This window comes from Bufo gargarizans, chromosome 2 (genome assembly GCF_014858855.1).
Source record: "Bufo gargarizans isolate SCDJY-AF-19 chromosome 2, ASM1485885v1, whole genome shotgun sequence".
NCBI classification, from domain to species: domain Eukaryota; kingdom Metazoa; phylum Chordata; class Amphibia; order Anura; family Bufonidae; genus Bufo; species Bufo gargarizans.
This window is the reverse complement of record NC_058081.1, coordinates 304627377-304653126: the sequence shown is the minus strand read 5'-3', so window position 1 is coordinate 304653126 and position 25750 is coordinate 304627377. Positions and strand designations below refer to the sequence as shown.

Sequence of the window (25750 nt, the reverse complement as noted above, 5' to 3'; positions counted from 1 at the left end):
AGACAATAAATGGGGAAGGTTTGTAATTCACTCGTAGAACGCTCGAGCTAAAAAACAGAAAAGGTGGTAGATAAGTTATAGCTTTAAATGCTCAGCGCTTAAACAGTGCGCAGCAGGGCGCTCTACCTCATAAACCACTGTAAACAGAATATTTCTACCTTCACAAACAAGAAGAGATCAGACATTTCTTTCCCAACTGTTAAGATTTCCGTCTGTCCATTGGATTGTGAAGAGTAGATTAATCATAGAGTCGTGGAAATATTACTTTATTGCCAGCTATAATGAGTATTGGGATTCCTATGATGAGCTCCACTATTTAGCTGCCTGCCATCTTTATAGATCATGGTGGATTAATGAAAGCCCAGATAAACAGTCCGTCCTGTTGCTGTTTAATCAAGAATTACTCCAGATGGTTAGACCCCACGGGATTATCCCACCAATCATTTAAACCAACATTTATCCCCTTCCATCTCGGTGCGGAAGACACAGGAAAACCGTATATATTCGCTGTCTAATTCCATTAGGCCGGTTTAACAACGCTACTTTCTTCAAGCATATACAAAAAGGAGAGACGCGTTACTGGCGCTCAGCTTCAAACATGTCAGCGCTTTGAAGTGGACCGGTTTATCGGAATTTAATTTCAGCCTCAAAGTGGCAATTTCCTTTTCAGCTGATATATTATTTTTTTCGCTGCCTGCAACATCTGGAAAATAAAAGGGGTTCAAATTAAGATTGATATCTTCCATCTTTTGTCGAATAATGAAAAGCTCATTTGTATTCGGCGAATAACAAGAAATGTATGCAGAGCGCTGACATTTACAACATCTCTACTTATTGTGTGCGTGTTTTATAGCATATTTTAAGCCCCTGTACGTGTTTCTTTTATGGCGCTGAAAAACTGCACAGTATATGTGCAATACCCTTAAATAACAAAAACAGACTTTTCTCAAATTTGCTGTGATATTTCATAGTTTATAATGCAGTTAAATCACTTGACATCCTAATCTCGGGAGACATAAAAATGGAAAGGATTCACTGGAACTGTTTTTACTTAAAGTTCTGCTTACAGAGAAATTTCCATGCCGTGTAGAAATAAAGCTTGTATTATAATAATACCGTTGATGTTTTATAACCCATTTACAACAATTTCTCACAGTACTCCATGCTGGTAAATTTTCTTGAGTTTGATTTAACGCAGGGATTATCAACCCTTTTCTCAAGTGCATCTAAAGGACCTTCTAAGTTTGCTTTGGCTTGAGTGTCATTTAAACAACTCAGACTGAAGTATCATTGATAAACAAGTGATGTTGAGCTAAAGAACACGGGAACTGTCAGTTTAAAGGGGCTCTATCACCAGGAAATTCACAGAGACCCAAGCCGCTCTGTGCACACTTGCTTCTCCTGCTTCCTCTGCTAGCTTCTCCCTCTCCTTCCAGGTCCCTGCATAGTCATCTCATATTGCCATAAGGAAAAATCCACACAATGTAAGATACCCTTCGAGGGGTCTTGTGAGTTACTGAGGGTCATGACTCCATCAGCAGAATACAGACTGCTGTTTATGGCTTTCGCTAAAGTTTGCATAATTTGATTAGCCCTTTGGTAATCATCTGTATTATTATATTGTTTTTGCTTATATAGTTCTAACATATTCTGCTGGGTTGTACAGAAACTGTGTTCACTTACCTCAATCCTGTGCCTGGTGGAGCTCAAAGTAAATTTGAGGAAGGCTCAGTATAGAGCAGAAATCTCGTATGGGCACTTGTGTGGACTACACTTGCTTGATACTCTTCTTATGAAGTCTGCATAATGTTGTCTTTGTACTAAGCCCAGTTACCCTAGCAGTATGTTTTTGGGGTGTGGGAGGGAACCAGAGAAAACCCATACTAACACAAGGAGAACATAAACTTCATGCAGATGTTTTCCTTGGTTGCATTGGATTCCCTGACCCCAGCACTGGAATGCAACGTGTTCAGAAGTATAAGAAATTGCTATATGTAAGTCGAATGTAGAAGCATAGGTTAAGTAAGCATGATACCATCATGAATATTTAATATCACACAGTTACAGCCATAGCTATTATAGATTACCATGCAGCTTTCCTGTGCAATAAACATCATATGATGTATTTCCCTTCATATGGTAATAGATCTTCAGATGTATATTGTGTATTCAGTATTCCGTCCTCAGTTATCAGTTATACATTACATTGCTCTGATTTTATTAAATTAGAAACTGAAGTATGAAATGAACATATATACTGCTCAATACACCATCATTTATAATGTATCCACGCGATACGTGATTAGTGTCAGATTGCAGGGGTTCAGTCTCTGAGACCCCCTTCATGATCACAAGAAGGGGTGACCCATGTCCCTTGTTTGAATGGAGCTGTAGTCACACAGATTTGTAGCACTTTATTTAAAGGGGTTGTCCAAGTTATTTTTATTGATGACCTACTCCTCATCCGGAGTGCCAACTGATCAACTAGTCGAACTATCCTCAGGATAGGTCATCAATATCAGATTAGCGGGGATCCAACACCCGGCACCCCCACCGATCAGCTGTTTGAAGAGAAGGCGGGCGCTGTGCCAGCACTGCCTTCTCTACATTGTTTACCTGCTTGCTGTCAAATCCGCAGTGGTAAGCAGGTGTAATTGCACCTAAGCCGTCCCATTCATTTCAATGGAATGGTTCCTTCCTATAGAAGTGTATACCTGTTCTTGTGATCGGTGGTAGCCCCAGCAGTTAGACATGTATCACGTATGCTCTGGATTGGTGATACATATTATTCTTAGAAAGCCACTTTGTGAAAACTACATGTCATTATGTGATGTGCCGCCCCCCAGGACCGATCGTGTCCCAGGTCTATAGGAATGCCGAGTGGTGTCTCTATGTGTCACGGTGCTCCTACATGGATACAGCCGATCCCCATAGTTAGGCTCCAAAGCAATAAAGGTGGATAGCTGAGGTGGGAGATGAGAATAAATATTGAGTCCAGACATTGATAAAGTTCAACAGCTTTACTTTGGTAAACTTGCATCTAAACAATATTCAGGCTTTCTCTTGGTTCCAGCAGGCTTTGGAATAAACTGACAGGCAAACTTGATAACTCTGCTTTCCCTCTCTGCTGTACTAAACTCTGCTTTGGTCTGGTTACTGGACTTTCGGTCAGTTCTGGTATCCCTGGATTGGGGTGCCTTTGGCTGTTGTCTTCTCCCTGACACTCAGTAAGTAAATTAGCAAGGAGTCAGGGGGCTCTATGAGCTACTGCCCTTTGGAGAGACTCCTGTCGTAGCCAGAGAACTTTTTCAAAATGCTAGAACTGTAACCTCTACCATTGGTAGGAAACAGGATTGGCCCACTTCTGCCCAAAAGAGGGAGAATGGAATGCTAAGTTCCATTCTATCCAAGGATAGTTCTGCCATACACGCTGCCACCTGCTGGTCAACCAAGCATATTACATGTAAAAAACTGTTTCATAACAATAATGGAAATGCACAGTGACAAAAGTCCTGCATTAAGTACAAGGATGACATTTGTGTTAACTATTAGACACAATAGCGGAGTGTACAATTGGTAATACCATTCCGGGGTATTACAATTAGACCCAATACTTCCCCGGTCATGGAAAAGTTTAGGCTGAATTCACATTTTGTTTGTTTGAAATGATCTCACAAATGTTTGGACAGGCACATGTAACTGTATGCCTACTGTATCTGCCACTGACAACAATTAAAAATACTGCATTTTTTTTTGTTTTTTTTGCAGTCAATTGTGTGGTAAAAATGTAAACATATGGTGATGTACATTTGTGTTGGGAGTCAACCTCTTTGTTGGGATATGTAAGCTTGTTGGGGGGTGGGGTAACTTTCTCAGAGCTCAAGTTAGGTGCTCTGACGGAGTGACTTAAGTGGGCAGTGTCTATGAGAATGCCCTAGCTTATGGTCCTGCCAAGTGAGAAGTTAGTCTGGAGATGTGAATATTTGCTGGGGTCAGGACAAGTAGGAAAAAAATCAGCATTCTTTCACAATCTCTCATTTCTATTCAGCTACATAGATGCAAATATACTGTAGATAGATAGGTACAGAGGCTAAACACATTACATTTGTGTGCATGAGCCCTTATATTACATAGCTCAACCACATTGTTCTAATGTGTTCTAGTGGACTGTGATAGTTACGTGGCCTTCATGTAGATAACATATAGACAGTTTTTGTGTATATTCTTTTCTGTTAAAAATTCCTTTTATTAGTTTAACTGCACTCAGTTTGGTTGCTTTTTTTTAAAGGGATTTAAGGACAATGTATATCGCCAAAGAAGGAAGTACTTTGTGGACGTGGCCATGAGCTATAAATAGTAAGTACCTGTCTCTTTTCGTCTGATTGTCATCTGCATGTATGATAAAGGGGTATTAAGGAGCAGAATATTGATGACCTATCTGCGAGACAGAAGCGCGTCGACCTCTCTATTCACCTCTATAGGACTGCTGGATATAGCCGAGCCAGGGCACAACTATTTTTGGAACTCCCATAGTGGTGAACAGAGGGTGGCCATGCATGCGCCCCTGCTCTCTGTTCACTTCGTGGATTTCATTCTGGAGATAGTAATGGGTCCCAAACATGGGACCTGCACCTATCTGACATTGATGGCATATCTCCTATACATATCTCCTTTAAAGAGCATCTGTCTGCAGGATCAACCATATTAAACACGTATCATGTGTATAATATTTTCATCCTGCTGAATGAAGCAATACCTCATTTATGTTCCTCCTTTGGAACATTATTGAGAAAAAACCCATTTCATTTACACATAAATTGGTTCTTTGGTGTTCTAAGGGGTCGTCCTAAGCCCCTTGGAGAACCAGAACTATACTGCTTTGCACTTAGAGCCACTCCACCATCCCCTTGATTTACAAGACCAGACATCTCGCCTGCACAGTAGTCTACACTAGCAGCGCAAACAGTGTATCTGGTCCTTCTTCTCCAGCAGCATAGATAACTGCTGTGTTTCTCCGAAAATAAGACATAATATTTTTTTCTCCGAAAAAAAGGTTAGGGCTTATTATTGGGGTAGGGCTTATTTTGGCTCCATGAACATATTTTATATAGACACATGCCAATTATAGAAAAGTCCCTGGACAGCGTTCATATTAAATATGACTATAACCCCCCTCATCCATAGGAATGCACCCATATACTGCATGCAGTACATCGGTGCATTCCTATGGATGAGGGGGGTTATAGTCATACTTGCCACACATTTTAGTGAGTGCTCCTGAGCTGCTGCAGCCTGCACATTTCCCCCACCTTCCCTTTATATAAAATAAAATACTGCTGTATCTAGGGCTTATTATCGGGGAAGGGCTTATATTTTAAGCCTACTCCAAAAACCCTGCAAAATAGCTTATTATCGGGGTAGGGCTTATTTTTGGGGAAACACGGTACTACTACATCGTCCTCCACCCTGAAAATGAGATGCTTAGCTTCATTTGGGGGAAGGATTGCATCACTGAACATGGGCAGTAGTCATCTGTGCTGCTGGGGAAGAAAAGGCTGATGTACTACAGGAGTACCAATAGTGTAGGTTACTCCACAGGCGAAAGATTCCTGGGTCAAGTGAGATGCCTGGCCCTGTCAATCAAGAGGAGGTGGGAGTGCAGTGTGGAGGAGCCCTGGTGCTTCGAGGGGCTGATGCCTGCCTCTTGGTGCACCAAAGACCTGATTTACGTGTTAGGCTACTTTCACACTTGCAGCAGAGTGATCCGGCAAGCAGTTCCGTCGCCCGCAATCTGCATGCAAACGGACAACATTTGTAGATGGATCCGGATCTGTCTTAAAAATGCATTGCAAGAACGGATCCGTCTCTCCGGACGTCAGCCGAAGAAACAGACCCATTATATATTTTTTTCACATTTTTACCGGTCTGCACATGAGCAGACCGGAAGGACAGATCCGGCATTGCGGTAGTTTTAATGCCGGATCCGGCACTAATACATTTCAATGTAAATTAATGCCGGATCCAGAATTCCGGCAACCGATCCAGAATTTTGGACAGAGATAATATCGTAGCATGCTGCAGTATTTCCTCCGTCCAAAATGCCGTTCAGTGACTGAACTGATGCATCCTGATGCATCCTGAACTGATTTATCTCCATTCAGAAAACTGATCAGTTCTTTTCCGGTATTGAGCCCCGAGGACGGAACTCAGCGTCAGAAAAGAAAAACACTAGTGTGAAAGTACCCTTAAAAATAAAAACTATATTTTCTCAGGAACTGTGCAACGGAGGAACATAAATTAGGTATACATTACTAAGCAGTATCGAACTCATACCAGGCATTATGTCTTGTCTAATTCAGATGCTTTTTAATTTCTCAGGGTGTTAGTCCAAGCACAAAACACTTAGTGCTACATCGATTCACTGAATTATTAGTAATACAAATGAATAAACTGAACTGTAAGCATTCTAGGCACAGACCTAGTCAGGGTAACTTACTGTTAGCGCCATCTCTTTAGCGATGCTTCTATATAAAAATGGGTCTATATGGTTTGTACTTTTGTTGTAATTGATGTTTTACTATATACATTTAGTGGACAACCAATTCCAAGGGTGGAGTATACAGCAGAAGAAATAAAGACGTGGGGCACAGTGTTCAAAGAACTTAGAAAGCTCTACCCAACTCATGCCTGCAGAGAATACTTGAAGAACTTGCCTTTGTTAACAAAATACTGTGGCTACAGAGAGGATAACGTGCCGCAGCTTGAGGATGTTGCAGTGTTTTTGAACGGTGAGCTTAACCGTACTTGTTTGTTACATATTTGTTTCTCAGCTCCAAAGGATACTTTAGATAATTTAGAGTACATACATGTTTTAAAGGGTTTTGTGTATAAAAATATGGGGGTCATTTACTATCTACAAATGTTCCCCTATTAAGCGTATTTCTGGCACAGATTGCGGCGCAAAGGTTTTTTCTGCTGCAATCTGTGACTTTTCCCTGCCCACGGCAGGTCTAAAAAAGTGGGCATGACGGGGATGGGCCAGAAGGCCTGTCTCAATCATCATTTTCTACGCCTATTTTAGGTGTAGAAAATGGTCTAAATGTAAGACAGCTAGGGAGCAAGTGCTTGTAGGAACAGTCATTACCGATAGTTGCCCCAAAGATCAGGCCATGTAAATCCACCATAAAGGACACGCTCATACATTTCATAGATCAAGAAAAGTGCTTAAAAAGCAAGGGCCAATGTACTGTTCTTGCACAAGTGCCCTCTGTTAAGCCTCATTCACACTTGCGTGTCCGCGCTCAAGTCCGTGAGAAGGTGGTCAGTGATGCTTCTGTGAAGCTGTCTGTGAAGGATCCGTGTTGAGCCCGTGTGTCCGTTTTTTGCTGTCCGTCTGCCATTCGTGTTTCACTGCCACTGAACAGGTGAAAAATAGTTTTCGAAGCATCTCTCCCTAATGATCCGTTAAACGCGGCTGTAAGACGGATGGCATCCATGTTGCATCCATGGTTTTCATGGACCCATAGACTATAAAGCCTCATTCACACATCCGTGTCCACGCTCAAGTCCGTGAGAAGGTGGTCAGTGATGCATCCGGAAGCTGTCTGTGAATGATCCGTATTGGGCCCCGTGTGTCCGTTTTTTGCTGTCTGTCTGCCATCCGTGTTTAATGGACACTGAACAGCTGAAAAATAATTTTTAAAACATCTCTTCCTAATGATCCGTGAAACATGGATGCAAGACGGATGGCATCTGTGTTGCATCTGTGGTTTTACCGGACCCATAGACTATAATGGACATGATGGAATCATGATTACGGACAAAATAGAGCATGCTTCCATGCTAAAAACACGGACCCTCAGACGGTGCTAAAAGACTGATGTCTGAATACACACATTAAAATGAATGGGGACGTGTGCTGTCCGTGGAGAACACATACACTATATGTCCGTGAAACACTGACGTGTGAATGAGGCTTTATTAGTAGGGATGGAAAAAGACCCCAAACACACAATTTCTGCCTGCACTACATCTGATTCACCTTCATAGCTCTCTGTGGGGCGGTTATTAGGGATGAGCGAATCGACTCCGGATGAAACATCTGAAGTCGATTAGCATAAAACTTTGTTCTAATACTGTACGGAGCAGGAGCTCCGCACAGAATTATGCAAATCGATTTCGGATGTTTCATCCGGTCGATTCGCTCATCCCAAGTGGTTATGCTGGTTGTTTTACCATAACCGTGTATTAACAATTGTCTGATTTTCTAAACTTAGGATATTTTTTTAACCATCTTTTGAAAATGATCTTGTCCAAATTGAGTTGGTTGGTTGCTGACTCCATCATCGTTCCTATGATCTGTGTGGTCTGTGCGGCCATCTCTTAGGCTCATTCACAGCTAGTAGTTCCTATACAAATGCCACTGCTATGCTTTGTGAATTATCACTGACAGTAATTAATAAAAGGAAATGACTGATTATTAATACCATGTCATTTCTAATCAACCCTTTGCTACAAAGCGCTTGCACTGAAGACTGACTTTGGTCTCCCAGCAGGTGGCACTGTTGCCTTGATATCAATGAAAGGATGGGCAGACAGCTCTCTGGTAATGCGCGGTATTACAAGGGACTAGTGAATGAACGTGTGGTCCATGCATCCCATATTGTTAGCAACAACAAATCATAGTCATATAAGTGAATACTCTCAGAGAAGTCGATAAGAAATGGACGGAAAACATGGATTGAAAATGTGATGCATTTTGTTCCATGTATGTCTATTATTCCTAATGAAAAAAATTCTAGCGAGTAGACGTGACACAACAGTAGAACACCGTCACATCTTTTAATGACAAATTAATGAATCAATTTAGCTAAAACCTTTCAGTCTCAGAAAATGGGAATCTAGTGTTCAGTCTGATTGAATCCACCGTATATCGTGCACACATTTACCATGACAGCGCTCTCACAGTTATGTGCAGTGTGCCCTCTGTGCCTCCTTTCTTCTCTATCCTAAGATTATTTTAACTAGTGTGGAGGAAATGCACGCGGCCGCCTAGGATTTCCAGCCCAGGGGAAGGGTTTTGATATATACATTATTATTCACCACAACTTTAGGTGGCAGATAAACTAAAGGGCCTCATGCTAATGAAAAAGCATAAAAGACCAGAGGCCTTTCCAGCACCACTGGATACAAATGTATTATACTTTTATATGCAGATGCACGTGTTGTAGGAGAAGCATATTTTAGTCCTAATAGGATAATTATAGTGCATTAAACTCCCTGTTCTGGTATTAAATATGTCTGGAATATCTTTTTCACAACATTTCCCCTGATGGATACTTAACTAAGATTTCTTGTCTCTTATATACAGAAAGATCTGGATTCACAGTGCGACCTGTGGCTGGATATCTCTCCCCGAGAGACTTCTTAGCTGGGCTAGCCTATAGAGTGTTTCACTGCACCCAGTACGTCAGGCATGGATCCGATCCGCTCTATACACCTGAGCCGTGAGTATTTTGTGCCTGTAATTTGTAGCTAGAAGAATTCAGGCTGCGGAGATTAATATGCAGCGGAGGATGCAGCATTTAAATTATAGCACATCCAATTATGCCAGGGTTCCTCTGTGCACAATACGACTAATGAACAACATCTGTCATTTTCTATCCAAGAAAATCAATAAAGGTTGGGTTCACTTGATTATAGGAAAATACATGTTTCACATTCCTTGCCGTTATTTGGTGCACTGAAGGCAGGGCTCGTGCATCTGTAGTTAGACTTGACTCTTCTTGCTAAATTATACCTAAAAGCAATTATAAGAGAACACTCCAGTTTAGAGTGAACCTCTGGGATTTAACGTTGGTACGACTCCAACTCGTCTCATTGACTTCCACCAAGATAATGATTTGGATGAATATGTTTTGTGCAGTCAGCTGAAATATTTATATACATTTTGGATAAAAGCCAAAGTAACTATAATTCACACAAAAATTCTAGGTGTAAAAATAACATATATATATATATATATATATATATATATATAGCGTAGAATGAAATGAGGACAAAGTGAATGAAACTCCATGAAATGGCAGAACGGTGGCAGAAAAACCCTTGCTTAGGCTTCATGCACATGAGCGTATCCAGCTTGCAGTCCGCAAATTGCGGATACCGTCTGTGTTGCAACCACTTTTTTTTTTATTGGGTCTGTGGTCCGCATTTTGTGGCCGAGCATAGGACGTGTTCTATGCGGAACAGATATACTCATGCCGAATACACATGGATCCACAGACCCATTGAAGTCAATGGGTCTGCAAAGAAAATGCGGATGGCACAAGGACCTCATCTGTATTTTACAGACCCACGGATACAGTCATTTGCAAGACTGCATACTGTGTTTAACTACACTATTGACAATAGTACGGTGTGGTAGTTGCCATAATGTGTAAGTTATATGCTGTCCCTTTTAAAGATAGCACTCAAAAATGACTGACAAGGTAAGCAACAATTTTTACTCAATGCCCCAGTTCTTAAATGCATCGAAGATCCAAATCTGAGATTGTTCTTTCTGTGATCAGAATAGATGTCTGAAACATTTAGGCTAGGTCTACACGACGACATTTGTCGCGCAACATTTTGTTGCACCAATGTCGCGCAACAATTTTTATAATGGCAGTCTATGGTGTCGCACTGCAACATGCGACATGCTGCGACTGCGACGCGACAGTCACAGAAAATCCATTCAAGATGGATTTTTCTGCGACTGTCGCGTCGCAGTCGCAACATGTCGCATGTTGCAGTGCGACACCATAGACTGCCATTCTAAAAATTGTCGCGCGACATTGGTGCAACAAAATGTCGCGCGACAACTGTTGCGCCCTATCTGTCGCGCGACTTTTTGTCGCGCGACAAATGTCGTCGTGTAGACCTAGCCTTAGGCTACCTGCACACAGTACAGATTTGTATGCAGAAAATTCACAAGTTCACAAATTCGCCAAACCCCCCCCCCCCCAAAAAAAAAAAACATTGCACGTAACTCTCTATTTATTGCAGTTTTGTTGTGCTTTTCATGCAGGTTTTTATGCTCTTTTTGTTATGGATTTCCCCACTGAAGTCTATGGGGAAAGCCACGGTACATACGGTGCGAAATAGCACAAAAATTGACATGCTGTGGATTTCAAAATCTGTATGGCAGGTCAATTTCAGCATGGAAGAAAAAAAGCAAAGTGTACATGAGATTTGCTGGTACTGTATTACACTGCAGTTTTTCCGCATGAAAATCTGCTTGAAAAAAATGCATGTAATCTGCTCTGTGTGCAGGTGTCCTTAAGGTATGTACACACATAACAGGTATGCTTTGGATTAGTAAATGTACAACGTTGGACAGTACGTTTTAAGTTGTGGATATGTTCATTTGTCAATCTATGCTGCAGATATCCACCGTGAATTTAAACTTTTGCAATGCAGAGGTGAAATCTGCATTAACTCTGCTATATGTGGCCATACTCTTAGGCCTAGTTCACACGAACGTTTTTTTTGCGGGTGTACGGGCCGTTTTTTGGTGTTCCGTATACGGTCCGTATACGGAACCATTCATTTCAATGGTTCCGCAAAAAAACCTGAATGTGTTCCGTATGCATTCCGTTTCCGTATTTCCGTTTTTCCGTTCCGTTGAAAGATAGAGCTTGTCCTATATTTGGCTGTAAATCACGGGTCGTGCCTCCATTCAAGTCAATGGGTCAGCAAAAAAAACGGAACACATACGGAAATGCATCCGTATATCTTCCGTTTCCGTTCCGTTTTTTCTGAATCATCTATTGAAAATGTTATGCCCAGCCCAATTTTTTCTATGTAATTACTGTATATGCCATACGGAAAAACGGAACGGAAAAACGGAAAGGAAATGGAAACACAACGGAACTTAAAAACGGAACAACGGATCCGTGAAAAACGGACCGCAAAAAACAATAAAAGCCATACGGTCGTGTGAACTAGGCCTTTAGGGTACATTCACACAACAGATTTTCAAAATCTGCCTCCAAAAATCAGCGCTGAATTTGTACTGATTTCAAAAGCAAGTTTTCTAAGGAGCATTTTTGGCTTGTTTTTGATGTGCCTTTTTTTTTTAACTTTTTTTGGGGGGTGTAGACTTTAACCCCTTAGGGACCCATGACGTATCGGTACGGCATGTTTCCCGAATCCTTAAGGACCCATGACGTACCGGTACGTCATGGCTTCAATTCGCGATTCCGGCGCCGCGGGGGTTAATCGGAACGGGATGCCGGCTGAAATCATTCAGCCGGCATCCCGTAACAACGCAGGGGGGGGGTCATTTGACCCTCCCCGTATAGACGATCGCAGAAAACCGCAGGTCCATTCAGACCTGCGGTTTTCTGCGTTTCCGGTCCATTCGGGTGTGCTGTGACCCGATGAACCGGAAAAAGACTGCGATCGGTGGCGTAATTTTACACCACCAATCGCAGTCCGAGGATTTGAGGAGGCGGTGCTGGCCCTGGTGCTGAACACTGCTGTCCAGGGTGCTGATTGGTGCAGGGGAGAGAGGCGCGAGATTCAAACTTCCTGCGCTCCTCTCTCCCCTCCTCTTCCTGTCCAGCACCCTGACCGTGCAGCATCGTCCAGCACCAGCTCCTGTGTCCCCCTAATCGGCATCCATCACCCTCCTGCACCCATCGCCACTCAGGTAGGTTAGGGTCAGTGAGGGAGAGGCACCATTAGGAAGGGAAAGAAGGGAAAAGTTAGTTAGGAAAAAAAAAAAAAAAAAAGAACTTTTACACAAAACTTTTTTGATCCATCTATCAGACCCCAGAGCCCCCCCTGCCACTTGCCCCCCCCTACCAGCCCCCCACCACCACCAGCCCCCCCACCCCCCCCACCCATCCCCCCACCAGCCCTCCCCACCCATCCCCCACCAGCCCTCCCCCAGCCTCCCCCCCCCCTCACCACTAGCCCCCTTACCACCACTTTTTTTTTATTTTTCTGCGTTCGCTGACTGGTCGGCACTTTAGCGTCCGTCCACTGTTAGCGCATCGCCTGCCCCACCGCTGATCAGCGTTGTACCGCTGATCAGCAACTTTTAACTTTTTTTTTTTTTTTTCCTAACACTTGCCCCTTTATTTTCCTTTTTTTAGTACGCGAACACCCGTTGCCCCCACACACACGCACATATAATAAAGGTTTCCACACACGCACACCTACACGCACACACACCCATGGCCCGCCGGGTGTTCTCGGCCGAGGAGGCATACGCCCAGATTGCCTCCGACTCCGAGAGCCCCAGTGAGGATGAGGATGACCCCACATTCCTTCTGTCATCCGCATCCTCCTCATCATCATCGGATGACGATGAGCCACCAAGGCGGCGGAGACGCCGCCAGGCGGAGCCAGGGGCCACACATGCTAGGGATCCTGTGGCCCACCCTAGTACGAGCCGCCCTGGGGTTCGTACTGGTTTCCCGGCCCACCAAATAAGTTCACCGGAGCCCCCTGCCGATGAACTTAGCTGGTGTCCCCCAGTGGACTTTGAGCCTGAGATTCCGGATTTCGCTGGCAATCCTGGAATCCAGATTCCCACAGTGGGGTTTACTGAAATAGACTTTTTTAGTTTTTTTTTCAGTAACCCACTGGTGAATTTGATGGTGGAGCAGACGAATCTGTACGCCCAACAGTTCGTCGCTCAAAACCCAGGCTCATTTTTGGCTAGACCCGGTGGCTGGACGCCGGTCAGTGCAGCCGAAATGAGGACATTTTGGGGCCTCGTGCTGCATATGGGTCTAGTCCAAAAACCCAGTGTCAGGCAATACTGGAGTGGGGACGTCCTATACCAGACCCCACTGTACAGTATGGTCATGACACGTCCCCGGTTTGAGGCCATCCGGAAATGTCTGCATTATTCCGATAATGCAGCATGTCCACCCCGAGGTGATCCTGCCTATGACCGGCTGTATAAGATACGGCCGGTCATCGATCACTTTGGGGCCACATTTCAGCAGGCCTACGTACCTGGAAGGGAGGTCGCGGTTGATGAGTCTCTCGTTGCGTTCAAGGGGAGACTCAGTTTCCGCCAATACATTCCCACAAAGCGGGCGAGGTATGGCGTGAAGCTATACAAAATTTGTGAGAGTACCTCAGGGTACACTTACAAATTTCGTGTGTACGAGGGGCGAGATTCCCGTATTCAACCCCCAGAATGTCCCCCCACTCTGGGTGTTAGCGGGAAACTCGTGTGGGACCTTATGCACCCACTGCTGGATAAGGGTTACCACTTGTACGTGGATAACTTTTATACCAGCATTCCCTTGTTCAGGTCCCTTGCCGCCAGATCCACGTTCGCTTGTGGGACCGTGCGGAAAAATCAGCGCGGCCTCCCTGCCCACCCCCTCCAGGTACCTATCCCCAGGGGTGAGACCCGTGCCCTTACCAGTGGAAACCTGTTGCTGGTCAGGTATAAGGACAAGAGGGATGTCCTTATGCTGTCCACAATCCACGGTAACAGCACCACCCCAGTCCCTGTGCGAGGTACCGCGGCAACGGTCCTCAAGCCCGATTGTATCGTCGACTACAATCGGTATATGGGAGGAGTTGATCTCTCTGATCAAGTCCTCACGCCATATAATGCCATGCGCAAAACCCGGGCATGGTACAAAAAAGTTACGGTCTACATGGTGCAGGTTGCCATGTACAACTCTTTTGTACTATCCCGAAGCGCTGGCAGCACAGGGACATTCCTCCAATTCTATGAGGCAGTCCTCAAAGACCTGATCTTTTCGGACCGGGAAAGAGCAGGCCGGAGTACCTCGGGAACTGGAGGCGCCCGGATCGTCCCTGGCCAACACTTTCCAGGTGTGGTCCCCCATACTGGAAAGAAGGGACGAACCCAAAAAAGATGCAGAGTGTGTCACAAGAGGGGGATACGGAAGGACACCACCACTCAATGTGACACGTGCCCCGATCATCCGGGCCTCTGCGTTATCGATTGCTTCAGGGAGTATCACACTTCCATGGAGTACTAAATTTTTATAATCCCCAACAGTCCACTAGAGAACATAAAACACTATGGCTCTTAGACTTTGGAGACACAGAAACAATTTTTTTTCCCCAAAAAAATATTAGTTTTAGAGCAGGCATCCTCAAACTGCGGCCCTCCAGATGTTGTAAAACTATAACTCCCAGCATGCCCAGACAACCTACAGCCATCAGCAGGGCATGGTGGGAATTGTAGTTTTACAACATCTGGAGGGCCGCAGTTTTTAGGATGCCTGCTTAGTGTCTCCAAAGTCTGAGAGCCATACATATTGGGCATCGTCGCGTGCGTAAAAGTCGTCGCTATAAAAATAACATTTGACCAAACGCCTCGAATGAACGGTGTTAAAAATATAAAACAAAAACGGTGCCAAAACACCAATTTTTGGGCAAAATTTCAATTTGAATCCCTTTTGCCGGTAATAAAGCAAGGGTTAACAGCCAAACAAAACTCAATATTTATGGCCCTGATTCTGTAGTTTGCAGAAACACCCCATATGTGGTCGTAAATGGCTATATAGCCGCACGGCAGGGCATAGAACGAAGGGAACTCCATACGGTTTCTGGAAGGCAGATTTTGATGGACAGTTTTTTTTTTGACACCATGTCCCATTAGAAGCCCCCCCTGATGTAGCCTAGACTAGAAACTCCAAAAAAGTGACCCCATCTAAGAAACTACACCCCTCAAGGTATTCAAAAGTTACTTTACAAACTATGTTAACCCTTTAGGTGTTCCACAAAACTAAATAGCGAATGTAGAAATTTTTTTAGAATTTAATTTTTTGGTTACATTGCCTCAAAAAAGAGTAATATAGAGCAACCAAAAATCATATTTACCCCTAAAATAGTCCCAAAACAACAACCACCTTATCCTGTAGTTTCCTAGATGGGGTCACTTTTATGGAGTTTCTACTCTAGGGGTGCATCAGGGGGCTTGAAAGGGTACATGGTGTAAATAAACCAGTCCAGCAAAATCTGCCTTCCAAAAACCATATGACGTTCCCCTCCTTCTATGTCCTGCCGTTTGGCCAAACAGTAGTTTACGACCACATATGGGGTGTTTCTGCAAACTACAGAATCAGGGCAACCCATTTTGAGTTTTGTTTGGCAGTTAACCCTTGTTTTACTCCTGGAAAAAATTGATTATATTGGAAAATTTTCCAAAAAATAGAAATTTCTAAATTGTTTCTCCATCTGCCATTAACTCTTGTGGAACACCTAAAGGGTTAACAAAGTTTGTAAACCCAGTTTTGAATACCTTGAGGGGTGTACTTTCTTAGATGGAGTCACTTTTTTGAAATTTCTATTCTAGGGGTGCAACAGGGGGCTTCAAATGGGACATGGTATAAACAAAACCAGTCCTGCAAAATCTGCCTTCCAAAACCCATATGGTGTTCCCCTCCTTCTATGTCCTCCCGTTTGGCCAAACAGTAGTTTACGACCACATATGGGGTGTTTCTGCAAACTACAGAATCAGGGCAACCCATTTTGAGTTTTGTTTGGCAGTTAACCCTTGTTTTACTCCTGGAAAAAATTGATTATATTGGAAAATTTTCCAAAAAATATAAATTTCTAAATTGTTTCTCCATCTGCCATTAACTCTTGTGGAACACCTAAAGGGTTAACAAAGTTTGTAAACCCAGTTTTGAATACCTTGAGGGGTGTACTTTCTTAGATGGAGTCACTTTTTTGAAATTTCTATTCTAGGGGTGCAACAGGGGGCTTCAAATGGGACATGGTATAAACAAAACCAGTCCTGCAAAATCTGCCTTCCAAAACCCATATGGTGTTCCCCTCCTTCTATGTCCTCCCGTTTGGCCAAACAGTAGTTTACGACCACATATGGGGTGTTTCTGCAAACTACAGAATCAGGGCAACCCATTTTGAGTTTTGTTTGGCAGTTAACCCTTGTTTTACTCCTGGAAAAAATTTATTATATTGGAAAATTTTCCAAAAAATAGAAATTTCTAAATTGTTTCTCCATCTGCCATTAACTCTTGTGGAACACCTAAAGGGTTAACAAAGTTTGTAAACCCAGTTTTGAATACCTTGAGGGGTGTACTTTCTTAGATGGAGTCACTTTTTTGAAATTTCTATTCTAGGGGTGCAACAGGGGGCTTCAAATGGGACATGGTATAAACAAAACCAGTCCTGCAAAATCTGCCTTCCAAAACCCATATGGCGTTCCCCTCCTTCTATGTCCTCCCGTTTGGCCAAACAGTAGTTTACGACCACATATGGGGTGTTTCTGCAAACTACAGAATCAGGGCAACCCATTTTGAGTTTTGTTTGGCAGTTAACCCTTGTTTTACTCCTGGAAAAAATTGATTATATTGGAAAATTTTCCAAAAAATAGAAATTTCTAAATTGTTTCTCCATCTGCCATTAACTCTTGTGGAACACCTAAAGGGTTAACAAAGTTTGTAAACCCAGTTTTGAATACCTTGAGGGGTGTACTTTCTTAGATGGAGTCACTTTTTTGAAATTTCTATTCTAGGGGTGCAACAGGGGGCTTCAAATGGGACATGGTATAAACAAAACCAGTCCTGCAAAATCTGCCTTCCAAAACCCATATGGTGTTCCAGAACGGCCTGGGTAAGTCAAAGCGTTTTAAAGTTATGAGCACTTAAAGGGACACTGGTCAGATTTGCAAAAAATGGCCAAGTCCTTAAGGTGAAATAGGGCTGAGTCCTTAAGGGGTTAATGCAAAACGGCATTTTCTCTCCATTTTTGGCATAGATCTGTGCCAAAGACGCACAAAAGAAGCACAGACACAATGAGAGGTTCAACACGGATTCCACACCAAGATATGCATGCTGCCACTGCTTACATTAAATTGAATAGGAGGGTGTTTGGAGCAGTTTTTTGGGCGCTGATTCTGACTAAGAAATCTGTGCCAAAAAACTCTGTGTGAACGGGTCCTTCGGCTTCCTTCGCACATATTTTTTATTTTTTTAAGTTTTTTTAGGGGTAGTAAAAAAACACATGCGTTTTAAATTGGTCTGTCCCTTTTTTGCAAGATTCTTCAGGATTTTTTATTGTCAAATTTAAACAGGCAATTATTTTTTTTTTTGATTCGTATGGAGAAAAAGGCCTGAAAACCCCCCATTCCTACATACTAGTTTGGTCCATGAAAAAATGCTTTGTGTGCAGTGGGATACATAAAGAAGTAAGGGCCCCATTGCAAAGATCAAACTAGGCCCCCACACAGGACAGTAGGGTGTACGCCTAAACCTCTTGGACCATGTTTTCCACTGCCTCATTTGCTAAAAGTTGTTCCTTTAGGCCTTTTGCACACAAACGTTGTGCATCCGTTCAGTGCACAGGCAACGTCCGTGGGACGGCCGGGGTGGATCGAGACCCTATTCGACTTGAATGGGTCTGTGATCCGTCCACACCGCAAAAAAATAGAAGTTCTATTTTTTTGCGGTGCGGAGGCATGGACAGAAACGGTGTGCTTCCGTGGGGTTCCGATCCGTGCTTCCGTTCCGCATCTCTGTGATTGCAGACCCATTCAAGTGAATGGGTCCGCATCTGTGATGCGGAGTGCACATGGGTCGGTGCCCGTGTATTGTGGACCTGCCGTATGCGGGCCGCAATACCGGCACACAACATTCGTGTGCAAGAGGCCTTAGAGGGTAGAGTACTGACCAAGTTTTCACCTCCAGTAGAAGAGGAGGTAATCCCAACTAAGACTGGACCCCCTTTTGCCCTGGGCCCCATAGCAGTTGCATAGTCTAACACTACGGTAGTTACGCCCCTGTTTGTATGTAATGCATTTCATAATGCACAACAAACTTTAACATAGCATATGGGCACATAGAAATCTGAAAAACATGCTAAACATGGCAAAAACACACAAAAAAGACTTTAAACCAATTATTGGCTGGCTTAGTTAAAGAATTCGATGCCAGAATTTTGTTGTAAAATGTCACATCTTAGGCTACGCCTCTTTTAGCAAAACTGTGCTCCTTTTTTTGTTAAGCCTTGTCCTTTTTTCGAACTAGGAGCATACACTTTATTTAAACCTAGATGTTTATTTAAACCTAAATAGAAACCAAAATTTTGTCAAAATTCACAATTTTTTGAACCATTTATGCCAAAATTTAGGTGCACTGACTTTAGTAAATGTGGGCCTTTATCTTTCATGTAAGTGAACCTTTCATGAAATAAGGTTATTTTAATAAAATAAGAGGATTATATATTATCATGTACCTTGGAGGAGAACAGAAAAAGGTTAAAGTGCCTGACAAAGAGGGCGTTCCACCCTTGAAACACTTTGCCAAATAAAAGTTATTCTATGTTTTATACTTGCCTGTTTGAGAAGTCTTCTTGGAAGTGCACCATGTTCCTGGTCCCGTTTCTTCTGTACCTTGGAGGAGGAGAGTTGTTATTTAAACTTTAAAGGGGTTTTCTGGGCCTAGGCTAAAAAATCACCTTAAATTAAACCTGAGGAGGAAGAAGTTTTATACATTACTTACTATTTCCAAGCTGCGCCAACTCCTCTCTCTGTGTCACAGCTTAGGAATAGTAATAGCGTTATTCTGGATTTTGGCACTTCTGCTGAGGTGCCGTTCTAGAAATTTGATTCTGTATTCCAATTGTCTGAAATGTTCAGATGTCACAAATGATGTCTGCACGTTGCAGACAGGAAGCCTTCTTGGAATTGCACTATTGTGCATGTGGATGGCAGTGTGGCAGGCAGAGATATCGCTGTGAAAGACCCCAGCTCTAGGCATGTTGCATTTGGTTATCAAACTCCCAATAAAACTACTGAAAAAGAAGTTCGGCATGGAAAAATGTGGGCCTCTGACAGTGATACTGGTAACATAGAAAAGAAAACTCTAAAACTGAAAAAAGTATTTGCGGATTAATAAGGGATGATGGTGGCAATATTTCTATTGGAAAGCAAATCATTATAGTCCCCAAGAACCTCTTTAATTGAAACAAAATTAAATCCAAGTCATATGGTAGATCATTCAGATCGAGATACATTTATTTGTAGACTATGATTTGTTAGAGGAGTGAGCTTGTTGTAATGTTCTCTATACCAATTTTGCACAAGAGCAAAAGAGTCAGTAGACCCCAGCTATACTGACAAACCTGGGATCTGAAGGTTACAGTGTTCTCCTCATCTTCACCTGTAACACCCATAGGTAGGATAGTTCCCAGTAGGCATCAAGCTGCAGGAAGCAAGCTTGGTTAGTGATTTTGTCATTTGGCCTCAGGTCCAGGAATCGGTAGTAGAAAACAGGGTCATGGGTCAGGCCAAAAGTTGATACACAGGTAATCAAATTGGAGTAGGGTCAAGCAAGCTAGGCCATACACATGGAAACCACTGGATTAGTCATAAAAATGACTGGGCTGATGACTCAGCAATTCTAGAGCAGCTTTTAAAGTTCCCTAGATGGTGACATACATTGTAATGAGCTGTGGCATCACCTTGAGACCTTCCATTGCTTTTCAATGGCTTTTGTTAAAAGATATCAAGATGAGTTAAGAAATTTGAGTTAAGAGTTTGAGTGTTAACTCTACTACATCTGCAGTACTCGAGTTAAAAGCATTGCTGAGAGTTCCATGATGCCTTAGTTTTAGTGATGATACTCACACTAAGCAAAGAGAACCCAAAGATGGATAAAAATGGAGAGGTAAACGAGTTGGTGGAGCTAACGTTTACATGTTCCTTGGTGTAGATTTGGATCAAGGATGATGTAGCTACTTGCAATAATTTGGTGTGATAGTATAAACTGACTTTTTGACGAGTCTTTACTCTACTCGCACGTTCGATGGTTTAGTTTTGTCTTCAGCTTCATGTGAGCTCCAAGTGCGATCTGCTGCATCCTCTGCTTATATATGCTGAAACAGTATACACTGGGGTCATTTTCTTTGACATCTTAATTCACAGACCCAGCATATCAGATAATAATGCAGTTTTTTTATTTTATTTTACGTTTGACAAATTTTCTCTCCTGCTTCACTGAATCTTATTTAGATTGATGACAAGTGTGCCAAAGTCTTTCTCATGTGAAAATCAAATTCATGTGAATGAGATGGTAATGACAGGGGGCTTTAATAACTGCATATCAGCCAAAAAATGCTTGGAAGAGCACAAGTGAAAACATTATAAGGAGAATTTTCCAATTGGGAGTCATATTTATCCTCAAACCAGATGATAACAGCTTTAATAAGCAGGAAACTATGGGGAGAGAAAAGAATATATTATCTATCTATTGTAAGGGATCACTCTCTCAAGCGATGACAGGTTCCTCCTCAAACAACGGGATTAAAGTCCAAATGGTGCTTTATTTTGGCACTTTGGTAATACAGATGATCACCCAGTTATATTGTCACTGGGTGAGGTGAGATTCCAGCACCCCAAAACACAAACACAGCAAAATAAACACCTGCATGTCTGGGCTGTACCTAAAACATAGGTCTCCCTATCTCACCTCTAAAGCGCTGTTCACACACGAGGTATCCGGCTCAGACTCTCAGCAGGTCAGCTTCACCAGGCATAAGTCTCACACCATAGGAGAGATCTGGCTTCACTCAGCCGTACGGTCTAACAGTCCTCATGACTGTGACCACACAAGCCTCTCAGGCTTCCCCCTCTCTAGGGTCACTTCCTTTCCCCAGACTCATACACAGACGGTTGTTTTATCCCTCATTGATATCACAACCCACCTCACCTGCGATCAGGTTAAAGGGAATATTTGCAGTGTAAGGGTGTGTGGACTGAAAGGTCCCATTGCCAAACCTACCTCTCAGTCCAAATAAAATACAGCCCATACAACTAAATAAAACAGCTCCAACAACTAATTTGCTGAAGTGAGTGCAGCTATTCTGGACTTCACATATCTCACCCAGCTGAGGTAACTGGGTGGGATATACACACCCTCCACGATTATACTGTACACATTACCACTCTATCGATCTAGAAAAGTCCAAACTTATGGGCAGCTCTGCGACAAAAAAGTAAAAATGGACTGCCAGCGGCTACCATAAAACGATAAAGAATGAATTCCACGGCACCTCCAGATAGTGAAAATGTGCGTTTAATAACCAGTCAAGCAACGTTTCGGTCCTCTCAATGGAACCTTTTTCAAGCAGTGACAAGACATACAATGGTGCTCATGCAGATATATATACTGTTGGGATTTGCTCTGGTAGTTAGGATAAGCGGGTGCAGTACAGAGGCAAAATACAAGTTTGTAATTCAAACTTCAGTGTTTATTCACACATGGTGCCAAAAACAAAACGTCACTTTGCAGTGTTGGTGTTACTTTACACCCAATGGCAAATTAATATAACAAAAAGTCACCTTGGTGGCAGTTCTACCTCAAAGTCCAAATACAGACTTTAGGGGGCCTGTTCCTCTGACATACGGGTCTCAGCTTTCCAGCCCAGCACAGGCCTCAGATCCCAGCACACAGACATGGCTTCTGAGCCCAGCTGCCTATTTAAGGACAGCCAGGTGCTGCCAAAACCTGGAACTGCACTTAAAATCTGGTCCGGTATTTGACCTCACCTGGCTGTAAATCAGCCCAGCAGCCCATGCTGGTAGGAAAATACCTGTTTTCCAAGACCAAACCTCTCACTGTGTCACATATTCCCCCCTTTGTTCAACCCTGAGGGGGTGAACACACGCCATACAGTGTACCCGAACAGGGCATCCGCGTTTCCCTGTAATCGGCCTGCCCTGTGTTCCACCGAAAACTTAGTTTTGTAGGGAGAGAAACCATCGGGTGATCCGGGCACTTCTGTCCTTGGCCTGGCTCATCCACTTGAGAAGGGAGTGGTCAGTCACCAGGCGGAATTTTCTCCCCAATAAATAATAGCGGAGAGACTCAAGTGCACACTTGATAGCCAGGCACTCTCTATCCACTATACTATACCGGGTCTCAGCTGGGGTGAGCTTACGGCTGAGGAAGACAATGGGATGCTCCTCCCCGTTGACTTCCTGAGACAGTACAGCACTGAGGCCTACTTTGGAGGCATCGTTCTGTACTATAAACTCTCTTTTGAAGTCGGGTGCCACCAAAACTGGGGACCTGGAAAGGGCTGACTTCAAAGCGGAGAAAGCCTCTTCCGCCCAATCAACCCAGCGAACCATCATTGACTTGTGTCCCTTCAAGAGCCCTGTCAATGGTGCAGCCACCGTAGCAAAGTGGGGAACAAACCTCATGTAATAGCCCACCATTCCCAGGAATTACTTTACTTGACAGGTCGGAGCCAATTTTGTATTGCCTCTATTTTGTTCACTTGGGGTTTTATGACTCCGCGCCCAATGACATAACCCAGGTACTTAGTCTCCTCTAACCCTATCGCACATTTTTTTGGGTTAGCGGTTAGTCCTGCCTTCCAAAGGTAGTCTACTACAGCCTTCACTTTGGGTAGGTGACTGTCACGGATGTAGTAGGGGAGAACACCGAAAGAAAGAAGGGAAAAGACACTAGGCCTTACCGCTAGGAAAGGAAAAGGGTCACCACCTATAAAACCCTGCTCCTGGCCCTAACTCCTATACGTATGGGCACCTCTCAATGGTAGAGATACCCATACACAGGAACCTAGAAAACCCTGGTGACCCTCAGATGCCCTAAAGATAATGACAGGGCAGAGACCACCCTTTCCTTCCCTGGTGAAGGAACTAGCATCTCACTGAGGCCTAGTAAACAACCGGGGGGGGGGGGGGGGAATACAAAACACAACAAGCGGAACACTTAACTTCAGAGGATGATGGATGAACAGGACTTCAACACGAACCACACTGCAGCTCTTCCAAGACCAAATGAAACTATCCCAAGCAAGGAGTGATGGGAAAAGTCAGACTAAATAGGGCAAGGTAAAGGTCACATGATCAACACCTGAACAGGAGGTGTGGACATACCAGCAACACACAGACAAAGTGAAACCGAAAGAGGCTGTCAGATCACTAATGCGTAGATAATCTTTCAGAACTTCTGAGACCTGTCACAGATGTGACAGTACCCCCCCCCCCCTTCTACGGGTGACCTCCGGGCACCCTGGACCGACCTTATCAGGATGAGCTCCGTGGAATGCTTTCACCAGACGTTTAGCATTAACATCGGTCGCTGGAACCCACATCCTCTCCTCTGGTCCGTACCCTCTCCAATGAACGAGATACTGGAGGGATCGCCGGAGAACTCGGGAGTCCACAATCCTGCTGATCTGAAATTCTAAATTGCTGTCCACCATGACAGGAGCGGGAGGCAAGGAGGATGGCTCAACAGGTTCTACACATTTCTTTAGCAACGATTTATGAAATATGTTATGGATTTTCAATGCCTGAGGAAGTTCAAGACGGAAGGCTACAGGTAACAATGGCAGTGATCTTATATGGACCAATAAATCTTGGGCCCAACTTCCAAGAAGGTACCTTAAGTTTAAAGTTTCTTGTAGACAACCACACAGAATCACTCACTCTCAGGTCCGGACCACTCATACGTCTCCTGTCAGCCACATGCTTATACCTGTTGCCCATCTTTTTCAGGTTATTTTGGAGCACCAGAAAATGTACCAAACTGAGGATGGAACTGTCATGGAACCATGAACCAGACGTACAACAAGAGATAAGTGGAAAATAAGAAGGTTTTATTGAAGAGCAAGCCGTAAGCAAAGTCCGAACGGATGGCTAAACCGAAGCAGGGTCTTGCGGAGACAGAGGTCAGGAACCAGAAGGGTAGTCAGACGAAGCCAGGAACAGGAACCAACGGGGTAGTCAGACGAAGCCGGAATCAGGAACCAACGGGGTAGTCAGACGAAGCCGGAATCAGGAACCAACGGGGTAGTCAGACGAGGCCAGGATCAGGAACCAGAAGCAGCAGCAGTCTTGGAAGCATGTGAACACAGGAGGACCAAGCAAGGAACTGAAGCCACAGACCTCCTATATATATGAGCTGGGCATCCAGCTCCTCCCAGTGGGAAGGAGGAGCCGCAGGGTGGGAGGCTACAAGAAAACCCAGAAACCAAGATGGCCGCCAGCACATGTCAAACGAAGGGAACAGCAAGGAGGTAAGACCATGACAGTACCTCCCCCTCAAGGGCCCCTCCTCCGCGGAGTAAGGAACGGTTTCTGAGGGAAGCGTGCGTGGAAGGCTCGGAGCAAAGCAGGAGCATGGACATCTGCGGAGGGAACCCAGGAACGCTCCTCTGGACCATAACCACGCCAATGGACCAAAAACTGCACCCGGCCGCGGACCAGGCGTGAGTCCAGGATATTGCTCACCTCATACTCCTCACGATTGCCCACTTGGACCGGACGAGGCCGAGGAATCGAGGAAGTGAAACGATTACACACCAGTGGCTTCAACAGGGAGACATGAAACACGTTGGAGATCCGCATGCCAGGAGGAAGCGCAAGGGCATAGGCTACCGGGTTTACCCTGCGAAGCACTCGGAAGGGACCAACAAAGCGAGGCGCCAGCTTGGGAGTGGGCACTCGAAGGTTGAGGTTGCGGGTGGACAACCATACGCGGTCTCCGACCTGGTAGGAAGGAGCGGGCGCTCGTCTGCGATCAGCCTGGAGTTTCTGGCGCTGCGCAGAGACCTCAAGGGACCTCTGGATCTGTACCCAAGAAGCACGTAGGACGGAAAGGTGATCCTCCACAGCCGGAATATCCTGGGGAGAGAATACCTCCGGTAACACGGCAGGTTGGAACCCATAATTGGCCATGAAGGGAGACGTCCCAGAGGAAGA

General features: G+C 44.1%; 1 protein-coding gene across 2 annotated transcripts in view; it reads left to right on the top strand.

Moving 5' to 3' along the window:
* TPH2 (tryptophan hydroxylase 2) overlaps positions 1 to 25750 on the top strand; it is a 316022-nt gene that overhangs the window by 58013 nt on the left and 232259 nt on the right. For both annotated transcript variants that reach the window (XM_044277143.1, XM_044277142.1), the window contains 3 exons: positions 4289 to 4356; positions 6592 to 6788; positions 9371 to 9506. In XM_044277143.1, coding sequence (XP_044133078.1) covers positions 4289 to 4356; positions 6592 to 6788; positions 9371 to 9506 — 401 coding nt within the window. The remainder of the gene's footprint in view (positions 1 to 4288; positions 4357 to 6591; positions 6789 to 9370; positions 9507 to 25750) is intronic.